The 23,312-nt window shown below is 38.6% G+C and overlaps 1 protein-coding gene across 1 annotated transcript in view; it reads right to left on the reverse strand.

Annotated features, from left to right (window-relative positions):
• The window catches only part of SCFD2 (sec1 family domain containing 2), a 189,868-nt gene that overhangs the window by 93,790 nt on the left and 72,766 nt on the right, over window positions 1-23,312 (reverse strand). The window contains exon 5 of the mRNA XM_053940280.1: window positions 15,614-15,863. Within this exon, the coding sequence (XP_053796255.1) occupies window positions 15,614-15,863 (250 nt within the window). The remainder of the gene's footprint in view (window positions 1-15,613; window positions 15,864-23,312) is intronic.

Consider the following 23,312-nt stretch of genomic DNA (forward strand, 5'->3'; position numbering starts at 1 on the left):
CATAAACCTTATTTAGTTAAAAATAGCAATGCTCTTGAGGCTTTCTAATGCTTTTAGGGGTGAGAACTATTCAAATCAAAAGATAAATTTTCAGCTCAGTGTTCAGGACCCTGTGGACGGCTGCCATTAGTCACTATACATGCTCTTCAATAAACTTTTAATTTGCACAATCTGCATAGCAGACACTTGACTGCATGACTTGCATGCAAAACCAATGGGAAATCAGATTTGCCATAGATTTAAACAACAGCATCAAGAGCTTGCACAACTCCACTCAGTTGTTCACAAACTGGTCTTTTGACAATGGTATGCCTTGCAAAGACTGTGAAGTCCATCTAATCATTTTATATTAAAAAGTTGTTGCAAGACAAGAAAAAAGGAAGAGTAATTAAAATTAAATCCCACTAAAATTAAGAGGGACGTGGAGTTCATTCATCTGTGATATGTTAAAAGGAGATAGAAAATCTTATTGAGGGATGTCTTTGGAAAATTACAGTCTTAAAAAAAATCCCAGAACATTTTCATATTTGCTTTCCACTTATTTAAATGCTTTTCTACATAAAGAAAAACTTATTTGTCATACCAGAGATGCCTGCATATTATGTGAAACAAAAGCATAATTTCTCCACTTCCTAAACTCTTTCACTATGAAATATTTTGAAATTAAATAAAAATATATCAAAAAATCAAGCAGAAACTCACACAAATTTTCTGGTGAATCAAATATAGAAATAGATTAACACCTACATCCCTAGCAATAGCAACTTATTTATTGGTGCTATATGCCAATCAAAATAAATTAGTATTATTATCTCATTTACATTTTTAATTTGTTATTTTTTAGTTCATATCAATTACTCATACTCTATGCCTAAATCCTTTTTTAAAGGAAAAGGCAAATTTTTAATGTTAGGAAGATAAGGTAAAGATAACTTATTAAATAGTAGTTTAGGAAAATAAAAAGGATACTCTGTTAAAGCTGAGAATATTCTGCAGATGTTTTTATTTTGGCTACATCCCAACATAGTTAGTCTAAGAGAGAGAGATATTCAGGCAGTGTCTCTAAATGCAGTGGCTCCCAAAGCAGGGTTTTCCTATGCATTAGCCTTACTGGTACCAAAAGCTGGTACCAAAACAGAACCCACCAAAGCACGAGTGTAGAATCAGTCTACCCAAAAGAAAGCTGGGAGTTGGTAATCTGGCAGATTTTCCTCAGAACAACTGAAATGCAGCACATATCTTTTAAACCCAACAAAGCAGTAGAAATAGAATTAAAATCTAGGCTAACTACACACATGGAGAATTCGCTCATGGGAAATTCTTGGTCCAATTTCGCATTGCTATTTTTTTCAGAACCTTCTTGCAATGGCTCTCAAGCCATTTTATATAGTGGATACTGGGATCAAATTCACCTTAAGGCAAACAGTTGTCCTCCAGTTTAACCCTTATGAAGTCCTTACAACATAAATGGGGCATACAGACTGTGAGACCAATTTGTTGTTAGAAGTCAATACAGGACATAGGAGTTTAGAAGGTGCAAGCAACTTTCTCCTCAGAAGTCTGCCCCTGAAAGTAAAGGCAAATTAATAACTGAGAGACTTGCATGTTTAACAAAAAGATCAGGCTTACCACTAAAGAAACAGTTAATTCAAATAGACCATTGTCAAAAGAGTCAAAAGACCAGAAACCAAAATCACCACCAGATAAAATCCTGCAACTGTTGTGAAAAAAGCAAATAAATGTATTTTATGTCACTATTTACTATCCATAAAGAAATCCCTACATTAAGAAAGGGAAGTTAAAAAAACACGGGCGTTGGGGGGAGGGAGGGGGGTTTTTCTCTGAGATTAACTCTGTGTCAACTCCGGGGCCTTGAAAGACTGCCAGCTGTCCGGGCGTACATATTTTACCACTGAAGCATGCTTTTGTTTCAGAGCGGTTGAGACCCCCAAAATGATGTAATCCCCAGCGGAAGACTGACAAGCTTTGAGATATTCCAAAACACAGATGACAGACAAAATAGCAAGTAATCAGTGCAACTATATGGAATATTATCTTGCGAGAATCCAACAACACAAACCTAATGCACCAGATAACAGCGTTGCTTTGAGCAAACCTGGTGTAGAACATCACAAAGATTTCTGCAAAGAAGAAATCATTCAAGAAGGACAATTATCTACATGGGTGGAGGGAAGAAAGACTGAGGGGAACATATGCCTTTCATAATTAGGGGTCTGATTATACTGTAGCCGAAAGGGATTTTTTACATTTTAAATTTGATTACATTTCAGAATGAAGCACACTAATTGGTATTTCTGCAGTCTGTTTGAAAAGAACTTCATCTACTTAGGGAGGGGGAAAAAATAACAAAAACCAGTGACCTTCCTACCATCTATGTTTAATATCTAGTTATTTTGCCTGAAGTATTCATGGTTTCCCTTCAATTGCTGAAGCTATCTCTGGGAATAAGTGCTTTATGACTCATTGCAGTTTATCTCCAGAAAACCAGGAAAGAGATACTAGCAAAATATACTAGAATCAAATAGATATTAAATCCAACAATCACAACTGCTACAAGGAAAAACAAATCAAACCAGTCCATCCACCACAATAAATAAGAGACTGGAAGAAATTATTTGCACAGGCAACACCCAATATGGCACCTTAAACTCAGGGTGATTCAGAGAGTTAATTAAGGAAGGGACATGTGCATTGAAAAATGCAGAATACCCCACTCACTACAAAATCAAAGGCATGATGCGCTTCCAGTTCCTATTTGCCAGAAACACTGTGATGAGGGAGAAAATGGTAAATTGGCGTGACAAATAAAAGCAAAAGTAACAAAGAATGTCTCATAAAACTTGTAAATGAGTATATATTACCACATATATATATTCTTCTTTCTCAAACATGTGCCAGACAAATGCATATTTCCTGTCTAAGCCAAAGAACTGAGAAGTAACCATCATAAACATAACTTAGGGGCCATGAACTCAAAGTAAAATATCCAGACCTTTGGACAAGGACAGTGTTGGTAAAAGGAGATGCACTTCCAATATAAGATAAGAGTATTTCTGAAGAAAAAATGGTTTTACAGAATGTAAAGTCAAGAAAAAGGCAAAAATGAATAATTATGAACAGAAACAAAGCAACACCCAAACTTTGCAACCTGACCTTTGTTGATGAAAGGGCAGACTGGGCACTCACTGTTACCATCCTGCTGTGGTCCCTGGCAGACAAACCATAAACCAGGCAGGGATGCCTGCTCTGTATCTACAAAACCAGCTCAGTGAAGAATGGTTCCACAGCTCTTCCTTGGAAATGGAGGGACAGGTACTTCCTAAAGCTGGCTCAAGACACCTAACTAAACAAAATGAGTCATACCCTCAAAAAGCCCTTTCTGTGTGCCAGAAAAAGGCAGACAGACAAACAGACAGACAGACAAGGTTCCTGTTTTAAACCTGTCTTGAAGTAAGGTGACAGGAACAAACCAAATATTCTTCACTTTCATCCCTGGTCAATACAAGTCAATGTTTTGGGGACCCAATGTAGGATGGAGTTAACATAGAGAGTTTTAGAGAGCTATAAAAAAATAAGCATATCTTTGTTTAATTTTCTTTTTTTTTTTTTCCTTTTTAAAAGTTAATTTCATAGCCAGTTGTGGATGGAACTGTCCTAAGTAGCTTATTCTGGAGAACATGAGTGGGATAGTAAGAACATGGCATTTTCACCTGCAGATAGCAACTGGTCACTGAAGTCTCCTCACAATAAATGCCTGACCTGAAATTAGGAATAACAAAGACTAAGAAGATGTTCACCTACACGAATGCAGCAAAGGTACAAGATGGCCTGCAGGTGGGAGTCTGGGTAAACCACTGGCAAAATTTAGGAGAAGGTAAACAAAAAAGCAAGTGTAACAAGGAGCTAAGGGCTGGATACATGTGGGTGATGGAGAGACAGAGACAGCTGGCTGGAAATGGGGGCAGATGAAAAAACAGATGGACAGGAAAGCATATGAGATGGATGGTGGAGGAAAAGAGTTGAGGCATGAAGCCAGAGAAGAAGCTAAAAGAATATAGGCAGAAAATCACAAATTGAATTAATTCTTGGTAAACCTCAGGACTCTTGCTGTCAAATACCTGCAAAGCCTAGGTGGCATATTTACCTGCTGGTAAACATTTGATCCATTTGGAAGACAAGGAAAACAACGTGCTATTGCATTGATCACTTCACTAGTTCAAGCAGCAGACAGCTATGATGTGCAGATAAATTATTTGAACTTGTCAGTAAAATAAGTATCATTCTCTACAGTCAAAATGTTGTTTCAGCTTTTAAGAATTTTGTTTGCTTACTTCAGAAATTATGTGGAATGCACCAAAGGAACAACAGTGAGTTCATGAAGGCAAGTGCTCAAAAATTAACAAATGCCAGAATTACAGATCCTCAGCATCAACAACATTAAGATGCAGAAGCAATCAATTAGCCCCTATTACTTCTTCTGCCATTTCTTCTTAGCGCACAGGATTTTCAGGAATGTGGGCAGAGTATGGAGAAGATGACAGAAAGGTGCAAAAGAAGAAGAAACTGAGGAATTTGTATCACTTCCTCTGACTCCCAGGTCTCACCTGCTAGGTAAGGCTATTGGAAGCATGGCTTTTTCCAAATTTTTGTTAGGCTTTTCTCTTTTGCACCCTCCAGTCTAATAAAGATTACATAAGATATCTCCTTTAAGATAACACAAGAGTACTTCTGCCATTTCTATATATTCTCCAATTGCTCAACATTTTAAGAGAAGAAAGTCAGAATTCTCCCTGGAATCCTGGCATATCTCTGGGGAACCTTCTGGTACAGACATGCTGATATTCAGTAACAGCCTGGGAAAGAAGATGTCATCTAGGAAGCACAGCTTGGTGAACTGGCAGCAGCACCTCTCTGTGGCTATAAGCAGTCCCCAAATGTTTTATAACTCATTCTATCTCTCTCTCTGCTATTTTTTAAGGTCTTGGTAGCTACATCAATACACATGGTGTACACAGATCTGTAGAACAAGTATACATAGACAGCACCAGAAACAAAAGCCTGAAGGAGATTTGAATCAACAAGGAACATTCACACATTATATCCACACATTCCCCACTTTAACACAAACTCAGGCAAGTCAAATTCCTTATTTGTATTGTTTTTCCCTAGGTAAATTTGTCTAATTGGTTGTGACTGGCTGTTGCCACCTCTCATCAGGCAACTACTTCCAGAATGTTTATTTCAATGAATAAAGTGGGAAAGTAAGAGAGAATGAGACATTTGGTACTAAACTAACCTTAGTGATACATTTGGCTTTTTAAAATTGTGTATGACACAAACATCATTCTGTTATTTACACCAAACTCTCCATTAAAAAAGCTTACCCAATCCAATTTTACAAACATTACTTTCCTTGCCTGACAAAATGATATCTGTAAAAGGGGAGGGAGGAAAAAAATCCTTAGGTTATGATCTCTGAGCTTTCCTGTCTTGACAGACCACAGTCCCAGTGTCTGCAAAAGAGAGCAGAAGGGTCACAGCAAAATGTAACTTGACCTGAACTTTAACCACCAGAGGTGATATTTACTCAACTATAAAATTTAAAACTGAACAAGAACAAATAGGGAGAAAGGACTATAACAGCACCTCCTCCATGTTGATTTAAAATTCAAGACTGTGAAAGCTCTGCTTCTTAGTTCTTTCTTACTAGAGCTTGAGTACACATGAAGAGATTTGTGAGAAAGTACTGATATAATAAGGTAGAGTTCTTGAATTTCTGTAACACAGGGCAATACTTGAACACTATTGAAAATGCAAATGGTAGTAGCACTACAACATTTCTAAAGAAGGTATTTAATTTTTATTTTAATTTTTATGTGGAAGAAAGTTTCATTAGGCAAGGTTGACAATGAAAACATTTAATCCTGCTTATCCCCTTAAGTCAGAATTGATCCATAGAGAACACCAAAACAGTTTGATCCACCCCTTATACTTCACCTTAGGACTGCTGCAAACACAAGGAGAAATATATGTTTTCACACCAATTTATACAAAAGCAGAACCTAACACTTAAAATATTGTGTATATGTGAAAGTATGTAAGAAAGTCAATTATCTTGACTAAAAGGAGCAGTTGAACAGATGTCCAGAGCCAAAATCTATGAGTCTTCAAAATCTTGAGATGAAGAAAGTCAGGGTATGCTGAGTGAACTGCATGGGCAAGTGATGCATGTTTAAGCCATAAATCCCTGAGCTGTTTATTAAATTCTAGAAATTCTTTTAAATGTGATTTTTCTAGTCCTGATTCTTCTGTTGAGATGGTAAGATGACCAACACAGCAACAGTGTTGCAAGATAAAAGATTGCTTGGTTATTGTCCATTATTCAAAAAGATTTCTTTGGTTTGGTGGTATGGCAGAACTGTGTAACTCCATTTTATGTGTGGGCTTGACTCCTTCTTGAAATACTGGATTTCAACATATTGCATTATCATTAGAATATGTGAAGATTGTTAACATGACATACATAGGATGACTGTCCAGAATTCAAAGAACAGCATTCACCTCTGAGAAAAACTCATGGTTTCAAAAGAATTACCACCACTACTGAGCTGAATAAAATAACTAGAAATATCTAAAGGTGGCAATTATTCCTCCTTGCCTCTGCAGAGGCAATGCTGTCTGTCCTTGTGCCATCAGATCCAGCACACATCATGCATTTAAAACAGACAGCAAATTGACAAGAATTAGAATAGAATACTTAGAAATTCTTACAAGAAAGCACTTGAACCAAGGGAAAATTTGCAGTCTACAGCAAATACCTTAACATTTATGTCTGTATACAAAAGAAAAACAACCCTAAAACAATCTCACTAGTTTTCTGTCATATGGGTGATGACTAACAAATATTTCTTTTTGTTTTGACAGTTATTTAATAGTTCATAATCTTTGGCTTCCCTAGCTGGGTGTGCTCTGCAAAACAGCAAGAATTGACTCATAATTTTACAACATGACGTCAAAACTTGAAGGTTTGACAAGGAAGTGACTTGTATGAAAAGAAGAAAAAAATTATTTAACCATGCCACATACATAAAGAAGTACCTTTTAAAAAGTTGTCTAATTCTAAAGATGCTTCAGCTTTCAATTTATGCTTGAAGCAAAAATATATTTGATATTAGAAGCATCTTCTACAAGCTATTGAAATTGCATTCTGAAAAAGAATATAAATCATTAATGAAAATTGCAGGGTATCAGTTTCCTGTTGCAGTTGGCTGTCTGCTAAGTTGGCAGCGAGACAGTGGCCTGCAGAGCTGCAGGCATATGTCTCATGTTAAAAAAAGAAAAAAAAAGACTTCATGTTATAAACACATCAATGAAAATTACTATCCAGTTTGGAACCAACTGAGAGCAGGTGTTGAAGACAAAATAAACAGACAACATATGAAAGGTTAAAAAAAAAATCCCCAATGATACTCGCCTTCCATAGATTTTAATGTACATCATGAAATACAAACAAAATATACCTGCATGTGTAGAAAGCAACCAGATTTTCTCATGTTTAGGACCATAGATCTTTAACAGTGATATTTAAATTATGCCTGGAATTTTTAAAACCTATAAAAAATATGTCTATGCAAATTTAGATATAAATTAATCCAGAAAACTACCACAATTTGTCTTTCAAACAATTCACTAGAAACCCTTCCATGTTTCCCAGCTGAAAAATAGGCTAGGAATCCACCCAAGCAAAAGCCTGCAATTGATTTGGCTCAATTGATTTGGCTCACTCATCTTCCACTTGCAATCCACAGATTTTGAACAGAAATGGGAAAACCCTTTAGAAAGGTCACAGCAGAAAGGTACTGAGGTCTTGGAGAGCTCAAGGATCCTAAGGCGAGCTGATAAAATTTAGGATACTTGCACTGGCTAAAGCAGAGCAGGTCATTGCTTCAGTGCATACACAATTTTTCCTTATTTTTGCAGAGATCACAACAATCCCCATAAATCCTTCTGACTGTTGTGTAAATCAGATAAATATCTTGGGACATGTGTAGTGACCTTTTTTTGCTCAATGGCTCTGTTACCATGAAGCAAAGGGTTGAAGTGTTGCAGCAGTGGCAGCATCTCAGGATTAGTTAATTTGCAGGCGTTCCCCAAGCATCCCCCTCAGCTGGCCAGACAGCAGCTTTGCTCGTGTCTCCCCAGTGCTCCTGGCAGGGTGAATGTCAGATCCACCACCATCTGGGACTGCTGGACCACAAGTGCTTTCCCCTGGATCATGTCCAAAACACACTGAGAAACAGAGATACCAGGAGGTCATTTTACACACAGTCAGAGAGGGGTATTTTAGGTGTCTATAAAATCAGCTGGGGCAACAGGAAAAAAAACTTCCTGAACATCCAACTTTCATTTCAGAATTGGGAAGAAAATGATCTGGATTTTCTCTAGCTGCAGTATTAATGCCTGCATAGTTGCCTGATGTTTGCACAGCCACAGCACACCAGTATTTGCAGCTTCTCTCTCTATCACAGCAGATATGTATAGATAACTCTACACAGATCATACTCTGTGACATTTCTGGCATTTGTCTTCACTACAGAGCTGCATGACTTGCAGGAAACAGAACAGATTACCCAAACAATGCAGCCTACAATCATGCACACAGACAGACTAACCTGATGGAAAGAGGTCTTCCCATTTCAAACCAGAGTGCAAAGCTGTCCCACTAACATTAGGCATGAGTATGACTCTTTACATATTCAAGGACTAGGACTAGAAGAAGCTAATCAGTATTTCTGAGAGAAGCCTATTTGGACCTTCAAAATATTTAGCTATTTGATGTATTAAGGTATTCTCTCACCCTCTGTAACCCTTGTGAAATTTTAACATGAGCCATTTAGCTTATTGTGCTGGTTTGGACTGAGATACAGTTAATTTTCATCATAATATTTGGTGTGAGTCTGGTTTGGATTTGTGTTGAAAATATGGTTGATAAGAGATGGATATTTTAGTTACTGATGAGCAGTGCTTACACAGAGTTCAAGGCCTTTTCTGCTCCTACCTCACCCCAGCAGGAGTCTTGGGGTGCACAAGGAGCTGGGAGGGGAACACAGGCAGGACAGCTGACCCCAACTGACCAAAGGGATATTTCAGACCATATGGAGTCATGCTCAGCATATAGAGCTGGGGGACGAAGAAGGAAGGGAGGGCTGAGACATTTGGAAGGATAGCATTTTAATTCCCAAGTCATTGCTACAGATGATGGACGCTGCTTTTCTGGGGATGGCTGCCCATGGGAAGTGGTGAATGAATTCCTCAGTTTGCTTTGCTTGTGCACACAGCTTTTGCTTTGCCTATTAAACTGTCTTTATGTCAACCCACAAGTTTCCTCCCTTTTACTCTTCTGATTCTCTTCCCCATCCCATGGGGGAGGAGTGAGTGAGCAGGGGTTGCATGGGGCTGACAGGGGTTAAACCACAACACTTAGAAACCTTTGTTTTGGTAGGGAGCAGATGCCTATTTACTAAATCTACTGGCACCAATTTCCATACACCTAGAATCATGGATCAATTTTTAAACCTGAGTCCTCTACCCAGACGTGCAAGAATGCCCCAGAAGGATCCAGCATTGCTTACAAATGGCTCTTGGGTTTTTGTACAGATAATGCAAATGCAGAGCTCCTGAAGTGTGAATGGGCAAAATGGAAGGTCTTGAGAAGGCTTGCAGACAGCACAGCTCATTAAGACTTCTCTAAACATTCAAAACAAAGAACTTTAAATTTATTGAATTATGTAATCTTTGCAAACTCAGAAAGGACAATATTAATTTTTTTTCCTGTATTTCCCTAAATGATAGCAAGCAACAACTTGGTTGCAGATGTTTTAATTTTATTTTGTATAAATACAGCCAGTTATAGTTCCCAACATAAATACCTACACTACACAGAAACACCAGATCAACCCTTTCTCTAATTTGGCTACTTGTTGCCGCAATATGTTTCATTTTTTTCCAAGTCACAACTATTTTTTTCCCATCAGTTCTGCTGCAAAACTCACAGATTACTTGGAAATAAGCTAGTATGCAAAGAAGGGGGTGGGTTAGCCCTCCAATGGACTAGTGTAAACTCTATTAACTTTACAGAAAACACTTGTTTTCTGTAAAAGCATGGAAATTTAAAAATCACTCAGAATCCACTCTTGGATTTTATGTTTTAAACAATGGTTTATTTTTCTGTATGAATAAAAAAATCACTACCAGATACCTGAGCTATATCTCTACTGTGAAGCTGGGAAGCTCCTACACAAAACAAGTGGCACATTTAGTCTAAAGGGGATACAGTATAACTTCAGCCTAGTTCATACCTACCTACCCACCCATAATATAGCCAGGTTGGGGAAATTGTTGCTCCAAACCAGCAGTTAAGATCACAACCAAATAAAAGTGTGTATGTCTGTCCTCTGAGAGAACTGGCTGTCCCTATCTAGGAATGCAAACATTTATTGCAAAACCAAGAGTGACTTTAGGATTAATGATACTTAGGCCACACTGGCATTAGCATGTTAACTTCATTAATATGAAACATCTTCCCCAAAAAATCATGTGCTGAGGACAAGCAGAATCAGTTGAGAAGTGTCTAATCCAATATGGCAATGCCTACACTCCACAGAATCTCAGAATCATAGAATCACAGAGTGATTTGACTTGGAAGAGACCCTCTAGTTCCAACCCCTCTGTCATGGGCAAGGAATCCTCCCTTGGCCCATCATCTTTATTCTGTTCTTTCAAATTTAACCCAAATCTATGAGAGAAGGGGAAGAAATAGCATCCAACCTCTCCTCTCACAACCAAAGATTCAGATCTATCTCCAGACAAATAAAAGATAAAGAGACTTATGATTTCCAGTCCCTAGACTTTTACACGGGTCAAAAAGGGTACAGTACAGACTTCAGACAGCTTGTATTTCCTTTATGCAAGTCTCTAGACATTAAAGAACTCTGCATTTCTATTTTGGCCTTTACTTAAAGATTTCTCAGTTTGCTTTTCCCCCCTGCATTATATTACACACAGAATTTAGAAAAAGCAAGAGAAAGGTCCAGAAATCCACTTTGTGATTAAAAATTCCAGCAGTTCCTGGCACAAAAGAGGAATTTTATTTCTATTACACCTGTGCTCAAGAGGATGCAACTGATACAGCCTTACCAGGTGAAAGTTACTGCACATGGGCAGCACAGCCAGCTGCCTGTGCTGGGGCTGGGCTGGGGTCCTCAGAGCACACCATGGAAGGCAGATCTGCTCTACAAAGCTCCCACAGAGACGTGCAGATGAAAAAGAGAATGACACAGCTGAAAAAATAGACTTTTATTGCTTTGTGGCTCTATTAGCATTACTTTTGCAGACGTTTGCATTTGCACACAGCTCTACACAGACATTTAGAAAACTAGATGAAGAGATAAGATGATAAAATAAATATGCTGTTTTGCAGCATTTGTTTGTTTTTTTTTTTCAAACAACTGCCAAAAAGCCCCACCCCTAAAGCTCCCAAACCTAGAATTCTGGGAAAAGCATCATTTTCCATTATGCTCTGGTCTATTCTTTTTCCCCTCCAATTTGTGACATTCTGCTGGAATCAGTGATGAAGAACATATGTTTGAGATAAATTACACCCAGGAGAAATCTTGGAACTGTTACATTCAGTTTTATTACCCAAGGTATTAGAATACTCTAGCACTACACTTATTATTTAACAGTTCCATCAAACAAGACACTGCTAATGTACTTTTATATTATTATGCATGCAAAAATTAGTATTGCATTTCTTAAAATTCAATGCGGGATTAATGCACTTCATTTTCATTTTACTTCACAGTTCCAGGATATTTTTTAGTGCTTCAATGAAACAAGGTGTTACATAAATGCAGAATGCTATTGTACAAATATTTGGGAAAACATATGTTCAGGCAACAGTAAGGTTGAGTATCCTAACATTCAACAGCCAGGAAATTGGAAGGGCTTGTGCTTCTTACACAATAAAAGCTTGTGTAAGTGCTGCATCTTTAACATATTCTGCAGAGGGCTGTAACCTAGAGCGCCTTAGGGAAACCTAGTGTGCCCAATGGGACAGACAGGCCCTGTCTCTGACAATTCCTTTCTTTGCACTGCTGCAAATACTAGTCCAGTTTCACTAGGTAACACCAAATAGCAGAAATATCCCCTGTGCACCTGTGGGCTGCCTCTTTTGGGGGAGATTTGCACTAGCTCTCTGAGGTAGTCACATAACTGGAGATTTCCTATAGGCATAAACGCATGCAAAAATCAATAAGTTTTTATTTAACAAGTATAATAGGAATAAAAGATAACTCATATAAACCTGACTAATACTTTAACTGATAATTTGATCTCAAAAGACAGGTCTTCTAAAGCTTTTAAAAGGTTTTGCATTGAATTTCTCAAGTGACTCTAAGGGAACAACAAAGAACACCAAGAAAAACATGTTCTTGTCAAGACTGCACAACTTCCATGCTTTGCAGAAAAGAAGAAAGCAAAAGGCTGAGGCAGCAGTTCAGAGCCACAGCTAAGATATGGGTTTTAATTTAAATTTCAATTTAAATCAACCACAGAGCCTTAGTACAGTGTTGGGCCCAAGCTAAAAACATCAGGCACCAGGTGTATCGGGAAGCAGAGCACAAAGTCCCCTCTGTTCAAAGACATGTAATCACTAATACCTCAAAATGTAATTTAATGACTTTCTGCTTCAAGTTCCAAAATGAGTCACAAAGCTGAGAACACCAATCCACTTCATCAACTGCAAACTGAGAGCCAGAGAAAGTTACTTGCTGAATATCATGAATCTCACTTACTTTATTAGTACTTTCTCATGTGAAGAATAACCGAAGCTATATTGTTCTAGTTCTCTGTGGTGTTCAGTCCACACAGTGAATGCAGCCATGGCTCATAGAAAATACACTATATAATCATGAAATTGAGGACTGTGTTACAATGCACACAGGAGCCAAATGATGGTTACCTGGGAAAATTATTTACTGGCATTTCTCAACTTTGAAGTGCTTGGATTTGCAGCCTGTGTATTATTACTTCTGTGTGCCTTTTTTTACAGGCAACAGTAAATTTTGCTATCTCTTGCTATAACTCAAGCTGTCCAATCATGGATTGCCAGCAGGGTTTGAAACTCCACCCTGGAGGTGAGGAATAAGCCAGCAGGCAGTGTCTCTCAAATCCACCCATCAAATCCACCCAATAACTGGCGCGGTTTTCTCTCCTGACCCATCCCTTTACATTCTTCCTATTATTTACCTTGATGGACAGGTGAAAATAAAAGACTGTGAGCATTTTACCTTGTTCTGATTGTGAATGAATAATTCTAAGCATTATTGAAATTCATTTTAGTCTAATTAAATTTTGTGGCCCCATAAAACAAAAAAAAAAAGGTTGTCTTGTTTCTGACTTAAAGTAAAGTGAGGGCAGAACGCTGTAGGTCTGGAACATGATCTGTCCAGACTCGGGGCTGTTGGTAACTTGCAGAGCTGTGTTGACTTTGTGAAAATATGCCAACCTGCATCTGCTAAAAGGAATAGTCAGTTTGTAGTTCACAGATGTTCTGCTGGTAGCAGAATATGTCTTGGCACTATATCTATGACTGTACAAAAGGATAAACCATCAGTGCTTTCTATTCCCTGACTTTCAGTCCTGCTACAAAGAGAGTCCTGCTGTGCCTTTGAAGGAAAGCTTGTGGATAGTCCTTCAGTTCTGACTTGCTTTGCCCCTCAAGTAGCAGGCAAGCTACCTAAGGTTCAGAGGGCAGCAGGCTGTAGAACACAGGCCTGGCAAAACAGAGATCAAAGAGGAGTTGGTCTAAGGCTGGCCAAGCTTTAAGTCTTCCCAATTCAAGTGTACTGCAAATACAGCAAATTGCAAATTCAGCAAATTCCACTAGCACTGACAAAGCAAATGGTTGGATAAATAAAGGCTTGAAAACTACCTATGGAGTATTCCTAGAAATTACATGTGATACTTTGCTGCCAACACAATGTTTACTTCTGGTTTTGACAATAGATGTTATTTTCCTTTGCCCTCTGCCATGAATAACTCAAAATAAATAAGATGTAAAACCAAAAAATGCTGAAGAACTAAAAAAGTATCGAGGAATAAGTATGCAAAAAGCATGCAATACTGTCACCTATTTGTGCAGATTGCACAGACATGGTTGTGCTTACAGAAATATAAGGATGTAAAGACTCTGGCTTTGTGTTATGCAATTAATTTAATCACATCATAATGATGGGATTGGTATAAAACTACCTGTACTGGGTTTCTCTTCAGCTTCTCTTTGGTACAAGGCTGAAGTTTTAGAGACTTAAAATCTTCATGTACTTACATTAAGCACAATGAAGAGAAACTGACAAAACTGTGATGTAAAACTTCTTTGATTACTGGAGAAACAGAAAAATACGAAAACAGAGATTTAGAAATTACTGCATCCTATTCTCTAGAAGACACCACTGAAGTTGTGAGGGAAGCACCATTTGGTGGACAAGATGTGCAGTACATATTGAAAAACAGGAAGGCAAAAGCCTACAAGAAGCCTGGAACACTGTGGGCACTGTGGCCAGGAGGATTAAAATAACACCACAGTGCAAATATGACTGAGTGACTCCATTCCCACCCGAAGTCTTTTAACTGTTACAGTATTTTACACTCAAAGCAACAGCAGACCAGTGAGACCACACCTGTATTTTGAATTAGAAGTGTCCATAGGGAATAGTACCAGAATAACCAACAGCAGTATTATTCCACTTCTCTTGAGACTCCCCACTTAGGCCAATTCTTGGCAAACGCTTTCAATTGTAAGCTCCTCTCAACATCTTGATTTATGTTCATATGGTCCCCACCTCAAAGATTACCTGGTCAATGACCTACTCAATATTATTAAATACTGAGAAAACTGATAGCAGAAAGTGAGATCCCTTCTGCCATGCTAGGCCACCTCTGAGCCACAGCTCATTCATTTAAAATTAAGTTTTTAACAATTATTTTTTTCTAAAATGTGATACCAGCAACAAGAGGTTAGGGCTTTCCTATTCTATGAGTGCTCATCTAAAAAAAAAGGCTTAGCATGGTATTTTTAAAGGCTAATGTTCATGTTGTTTCAGCAAAAAGCTCAGTGTTGGTTTTAGACACATTTCTTCTTTTATGCCAGACAAGCCAGCTCCTCATATTCACAAAGCAACTGTGGTTCACTGAACATGTTTCCAGGATTAATTCTGACTTCCCAGGGTCAACTTTACACCAATCAATGAAAGAAATTGTGGAAAAGATTACCTTACGAAAACACACCAACTTAGCAAACCTTTAACAAAAAGAACAACTTGTAGAGCTTTCATCAGACTCAGCACTCTTCAAGGACAGCCTGTCAGCATTTGGCATACATGAACACAGGAGATGGAACAAATCTACAGGAAATCATTGTGCTTACTCATGTACTCTCAGCACCACAGACAAGTCAAGCCATTTTTATACACTTCTCCCAGTTCACATGTTCCCAGACATCCAATTTCTTACCACACAAGCACAATCTTACCTGTAATTTTCTTCAACAGAGGAGATGGCTCTGGCTCATCACAAATTGCCTTGACAAGGGCCCTTTTCACCTCTTCTTCAGCTGTGTCGAGCTCTTTTCCACATTTGATTTCTCCAACCACAGAATATATGTATACCAGCAAAACAAGGAAGTCCTCACAGGCATAATCATCTTTTGTCCTTTCATTGTAAGACTTGATCATTGGCAATAACTGGTTCAAAACACTGGGCATTTCTGACTCGCCAATAGTCTGAAAAACAGAAGGAAGGTTGTGTCACATTGCCTCCATAGTGCTTGTAAGTTAGGACCAGACATACTCCCATGGCACATCATTCAATATTCACATTCTCAGTAGTCAGTAGATGGTGATGTGATTTATTTGCTGCTCAGACAGCAAATTTATTAATTGTCTACAGTTTTTTTCTTAGGGATTCATGACAACAGCATTTTAGCACTTGAAAAGCCTTATGATTAGATCTTCTCCAAGTACCAGTGTGATGAGAGAATGACAGCATCCATCCCTTGCTATGGGTAGAAATGGTACAAAGCACAAGGTCAAACACTTCCTCTAAATTTTAGGCTTCATCCTCAGGTCTGATTTTGTACATGAGCAAGGGGTTCAAAGCCCAGATTCTGTTGACTTGCTGAGATCCACATCATGCAACACCAGGGTTGACATTTAGATCCATTGTGCAGGTCTCTGCCACTCAGAACAGGCCAGTGATTAATTGTACCATTAAACTGCCACCCTCACTGCCCACAAACACCTGTGGATGAAACTTCACATGCTAATTTTCTGCTTTGGCTTAGCTGGGAACTCAGCAGCAGGATCAGGTGAGAGGTGGGAACACTGCAAGGCAAACAGGAGGAACACACTGCTCTTGTATGGGGAGGGAAGTGTGGGAGGAAAGAATAGTCTTCCTCTCCTGTGGTAGCAATTGCTCAGGTCCATCCAGGAGGTCTCCTGCAACACCAGTACCCTGCCCCTTGCCCTGTGATCATCTACAAGATCCCCCTGTGATAACCTGTGGGTCAGTTCATAGTGTGCAGTGAAACATCAAATCTCTTGTAATCCCAGGAGTTAAGTTTGCAGACATTTATTCTTGGTTAGTAACAGTAACTTCACACAGACTAGTCATGGTAGATAGGCACCACAGCCAACAATAAACCCTTTAAATTGATTCATAATAAGTAAATAAAATACAAATCAAACATACTAGGAAGAGACACAAGTTTATACAACAGCAAAACCATGCAATGGCTTTAGGAACACAGAAACTGAGAACTTTATCTCCTGGTGTACTCCACACAAGACTTCAGGGGGTGTGGTTGTATTTTTAGTTGTTCTTTGTCAGTCTCAGAAACACTAACAAGCATCTCATAAACTGTCATTTTTATACCTACAGTGATCCACTGCAGATCACAATCATTAAGAAAGCATTAATTACTTAAGCTCCAAGAAACTTTTTTCCAGGCTGTGCTGTAAGAAACTACACTTCTGTGGACTTTTGTACCCCACCCTGCTCTTGACATACAAGTTTTGCCATGGGCCCATCTTTCCTGGGACTTCAGTGTGGTCAGATGTTACGTTTCCATTTGAATACATACCTTGGAGAAGAATTTTCTAACTATCCACTAAGCCTAACAGTAAGTGCAACTGCAGACTTAAAGCAGTAAATTACAAAGCTGCAGTGGTTAAAAGCATGTGGGAGCCAAGAAGGAACATTGTGAAATCCAGGAGGGGTTGGCACCCTCAGTGTTTGGGCAGGGAGTGCTAAATCACCTACACAGTAAGTCCAAGCACTGCTCCACCCAGGAAGCAAATCTATGGTGGTTGGCACTGGTCTGGCATGTGCTGGTAGCTGGGCCATCCTCGAAACAAGGCTGTTTGATTCCTGGATTTCAACTGAGCCCTGCCTAAATTCAGTATTACCACTTCTCTTCTGAAAAAGTGACACAAATAAATTTTCATCTGGATGCCAGTACAGATCTGGGAGATCCTAAGATGGAAAAAGACAAAGCTTCAAGGAACTCAGAGGTATGCATCTATCGTAAGGAAGCCATCTGCAATGAACAAAAGTCTAATCAGCCCTAAAAATCTAAGAAATCAAGATAAACCTACATGTGGAGTCATTCTGGAATAGATGATGCACTTCAGTCTATATTAGCCTGAGTTAATTTTTATGAAGAGGCAAGACCTATGCCAGGTATTACTGAACATCATCTACTATCTACTGGCACATCATCTATTCCCCTCCTCCCCTCCCAATACACAAACTCTACTTCACTCCATCTCTAAGTGCATAGCATGCTGCTACACCAGCCAAGATGAGTTCTTGAAAAAGCTGTATTTTGCATGCACAGATTAGCCACAGGCATGGAGCACTGAGGATGCACATGGCTGTACAGAACAGTAGAGTGAGCAGCTCCTGCCTGAGGATCGTGGCTCCTGCAGCTACACATGTACAGCACCTTTGGCAAACTTTCAAACATACATGATTAAAAAAAATAATGCCTAAACTTTCAGGGTGATTTACTGTAGGACAGGCTAAAACTCAACAACTTTAAGTAACAATTGCCACCTCTTATCTTCAAAGTAAAAATGAAAGAGAAAAAAAAAATTAAAGAGCTGTAATAAACCATTAACTTCAGAATGCACGTAGGGTCTTTCTGGGGTATGAACTTCTCTGGAATGTTTCTCCTCTTATCTCTTGGGAAATGGCATCGCATAGGACTTCAAATGGAACCTCCAAGTTTTAGAGGCTATTTTGTCCAAACAGGCCAGTTGGACTGGACTGTGCATGAAAAAAAAAAGGGACTCACAACCTCTCTGCAGAGCATGGTCCACAGGGATCTGGGAAATTTGCCTCAAACAAAATCCACTGTCAGATTGTCATTATCTGGCCACCTCCAGTGATTTAGGGGCTCCCTGCACCACCTAACAATCAATCAATTACCCTGATTGAACAGCCCTAGAACACGAGTTTTAAAAATGTAACTACCCATGACCCAAATTTCCTGCTGGTTATGTTGCCCTCAAGTTAGCCCCATTTGTCTATCATCAAGGGAGCCAATAAAAATAATAAAAACAAGTCAATTCTGAGCTTTCCAAAGACTGTATAAAAACATTAATGCTGCTTAATGCAGAGCCAGCTAAAAGGGCTCAAGTTCGAACACTTTCTGCTCGGTTGCATTGTTTGGACATTTTAATGCTCTAGTCATACATTCTCCAGAATTCAGGGAGAGTTTGTGACAGATTTTTGTTGTTTTTTGTCTCTTTCATCCACCTTCTTTAGTTATTTATTTTTAGAACTTAAGCGGTGTAATAATTTCATGTCCCTAAGGATAAATAAACTGATGTCAATTTGCTGATTTTTGCAAAAAGCCTGAATTTTGGCAGATGGGATAATAATGAAGAAAGTACAAACATATTCGGGGGAGGGGGTTTAAACACTGAACATGGCATTGTGCTTCAAAATATTATTTAAAGTCTTATTTATAGGATCTACAGGAATTAGGAGAAGGTTTAATAACCCAAGAAAAAATGTTTTGCAATTCTGTGAGAGGCATTCTTTTCAGTATTAAAAAACCCTGTAAGAATCTAAAGCCATATGTATCATTAGATTTATTTTTCACAATAGAAAAAAGAGTGAGTTTGGGAGGAAGAGAAGACGATGGTCAGAGTTTACTTGAATTAACACGTGTCCCTGACAAAACTTAGAAGAGAACTGAGCACAGTAACCCCTGTGCTTCCAGCCCAGTGTCCTCAACTCATCATTAAAAATATTAAAGCAAAAATCAACTTCATCTAAGTGGAATTTATTTTCTTTAAAATCCAGGAGGAAGGAGGAGATAAATCTTGAGAGACTACCTCAGTATGTTAATATTCTAGTGGCTTTCTGTTCAGGAAGCAAAACACGTTTAATTCCTTCAGAGGCTGCATGAGTTAAACAGAACTTCTTGGAATGGGAACCACACAGCTTCATACAAGTGAAGAATTTTTGGGGGGGAAACCAAAACTAAAAACAACCCCAAAACCCAGCTGCAGGTAGAACCAGCAGACAACTCAGTGAAAACTCACAAGCCCTTGGGTAATTTACTGCCCCATGCTCCCGGACCGGCCTGTTTAATTAACAGCTCCTTTTACTGATAACTTAGGTGGGAAAAGAGATGTGGAATAAGCAGCTTTCCAATGTTGCCCTATTTGATTTTTCACGTTTTACCTGGGTTTGACTGTTTGTGGTTTGTGATTTTGCCACACTGCATATAAACTTTCCCACTGTCCAGACAGGCGAGAACATTCTAACTGCTGAAACTGACAATGGCACCAAAGGAGGACCTCATGGGTATGTGAAACTGGCTCAGATCCTTTGATGGGAATAGATCTCTGCAGTAATAGTCATTTTAGTGAAAACAACAGGCGCTGCCAAGCTAAGGAGGAGTCCTTGCTGCCTGCAGTGCTCAGCTGCCCATAAATCAAATGCTGCAGTTCTGCTACTTGCTGTTTTACACTGTTTGGCCATCTGAGATTTGGGGTTGGTTGCACATAATTTCCATATGGGTGGGGAGATGTCTGTACTCCCTGCAAAACAATTACTTCATGTACTTAGTTTTTATTAAATGGCCTACATGTGACTAGTGATTTGACACAACAAATCAGTTAAATATGATCTTACTATTCAAATTATGATTCCCCATATGATGCTCTAGAAATCATTATAATTATTGACTTAGGCAGGTTTTGATAAAGTGTACCTCTGCTTTGTCTTCTCTTTACATATTTCTAGGTATGATTCAAGAATAAGCAACCAGAACACAACACAAAAAAAAAAAAAAATAGTTCTTCAAAGTACCACACTCTCACCATTAGGAAACACTTCAATCTGTAAATGTCAAAATATAGAGCATACAGTTATTCAGACAGGTGATTTTAGATAACCAAAGTCCACTACCCATATATATCCTTTTGCAGGAAGTAAAGTTTTAGTCTCAAACTTATGTTTCCAGCTGGGGAGGGGCTTACAAAGCCTCTCCTTGAAGGGAGAATGAGCAAACTTTGGCCTCAGGGGAAAGCAGACAAAGCATTGAGTGAACTCACAGCAGACTGAGAGTGGAGGTGTAAGATACTGGCAGTAAATGGCTGCCTCCAGTTTAAAAAAAAAAGTGTAAGCCATTCAAGATCAGGAGAGACATCCAGTGCCTTTTGTTGGAGACCAAAACAGCTTTATGACTTGCCCCTGCCAATACCAAGAGACTGCATCTTCCTCTCTTTAATGGCAGCGTCTGTCTATTCACTTGATAAACGATACAGAAACACACCAAGAATACACATATAAAGAAAACAGTGCAGAACTAAACTGCTAGTAAGAGACACAGGAAACAGTAAAAGAATCTAGGACCTGTCTTCTCTGTCATTACTTTTAATGATTCTTCTTGAATGAAATATCCCTACAGAGCCAAATCAAGCTCCTGCCCTCTCTTCTGCATTTATCACCCACTCTGAACATTGCCCAAAGAACTAGGTTCTCAGAACTGGAGAGACAATTTTCAGGCTCTCCTTGTAGAGAGACAGCACCTTAAAATTTTACTATAAACAAATAGAACAAAAGGAGTAAGCTTTCCAGAAGCTATTTTTTGACCTGGCTCATGCTGTCAAAGATACAAATTCACATTCATCCTATGTCCATGCTCTCCCAATTAGACTTCATTCTCAGCTTCCACTCACCACAACAGCCTCTTCCTTTTGCACCTGCTAGAATGTTTCTGTGACAGTGCATTAAAACAAATAATTCTAACCATAATGGTTCTCTGCTTGGGTTTACTGCTTGGCCATAGAGACACCATAGTTGTCAAGGACAAAGATTGGACTGCCTCCTTATGCAACAGTGCTGGCTTGAAGCTTAGATGAACTAGAGTTTAAGGTTGCCAAGAGATAAAAGAAAATTATAGAAATAACCACCTGCTCATTTGATGACTTCTTCAATACACTGTCAAATGGCCAGATGCTTAATTGGTGTCTATCAGTCACCATGACAGACATCAACATCCCTTTGATATACCTGATGAATATCTATCCAGGATGTTAGAAGTTACTACAGAACACAATGACAAGTCAAAGGCAAGAAGAAATTACTGACAACATAAAACTTTTTAAAAGCACAACATCTGTAAGCTCTTCTGGTCAGAGATAATTTTTTTAACATGTCTTGCATAATTCCAAAAACACAGCATTGACACTTAACAGCTAATATGTGATAACAACACAAGTATTTAAAACAAGCTTTTCAAGCCTTATCATTCCCAAAACCAAAACAAAAGCAAAGCCCAGGACAGTTGTTTCTGCCAATAACTCCCTAGCCTATGATCATGACCTAAGCAATTGGATTTCATCTGGATCCCACAGCCAAAGTAGTATATTCCAGTATTTTTCTTTAATGAATATCCTTAAGACATAAAAGAAACTATATTTTGAACAATATAATTCAGATTTCTTCTTAACACATTTCTCCTGTCGTCACTGAGGACCACAGTTGCTTGACAACAATTTCCTGGTTTTAATCTTACAACTTCTTCAGTTATTTTTGTTTCTTCTGCTACAACAAGCAGATTCTGTCACTATCTCAGTACTGCAAGACTTAGATATTTTAAGAAAATTCAAATGCCCACTGATATCTCTTCTTCCACAGCACCAAAATCACCTCATTGTAGTGAGTTATGCTGTTGGGCAATGTATCATTACATAGTATGGTCCAGTTTTTCCCTCTCTCTTTGGAAATCATCTACATGTACAGCTGTGTTAGATATTTTAATGGGTTCATGGGGGCTCAGAAGCAACAGTGTACTAAGAAAAGGATATTTATTAAGTCTGGATTTTATTAGATGAAGCTCTGCAAGGATAAGGAGAATTTTACTTAAATCACCTCATGTCTAACAAAAGAGACTCATCAACAGGTTAAAAAGGGAATACTTCCAACCTACTCAGTCAAACCTTTTAGCTTCTACAGACATGCTTGGTGAAAACATGAATCAGCACAGCAAAAACAGTGTCAGAAGAATGAAAAAGGAATACAGGCACAGTCAAGATAAAACCTGTATTAGAAAAAGATCTTTTTCAGGATTCTTTGTGTGTGGCTTTTGAAGCTGTTTGTTTCTATAAGTCTTGGAATATTGAGGAAATTGCTAGAAGATGGTAGGGGTTCAAAACTGAGAAAAGGGCACAGGGATAACATAGTATCCTATGAGGTTAAAACTCATATCAACTTTGAAGGAAAAATGGGAAAGCATTCAATCACAAACAAAACAAGGGATAAGAATCCAGAGGGTTAGAAAACAAATAAAAGAGGTATAAATCAAGAAAAATATAGTATAACTGATTTGGTCATTCAATAGTGCAGATCATGTCTGCAGAAGGAGGGGATTCTGTCCCAGGAGATAGATTTGGGAGATGCTCAGGACATAGAAAATTGAATTCCTGCTTAGATGACTAACTATAATCATTCAGGTTAGCAAAATAGATGACCCAGTAGAGAGACAAGGTCTAAAAAATGATGAGTGGACCTGAGAAAGCAGGTAGGGAATGATTGCTCACTCTGTCTCACCACAACAACAAAGAGGCAATACACAAAGCTGGTAAGGAGCCAGTTCAAAGAGCAAATTTAATTGAGGTATTTCCTCATGTAATTTGTTCAGATGTGGAACT

The sequence above is a fragment of the Vidua chalybeata genome, chromosome 4 (assembly GCF_026979565.1).
Source record: "Vidua chalybeata isolate OUT-0048 chromosome 4, bVidCha1 merged haplotype, whole genome shotgun sequence".
Classification (NCBI taxonomy): Eukaryota; Metazoa; Chordata; class Aves; order Passeriformes; family Viduidae; genus Vidua; species Vidua chalybeata.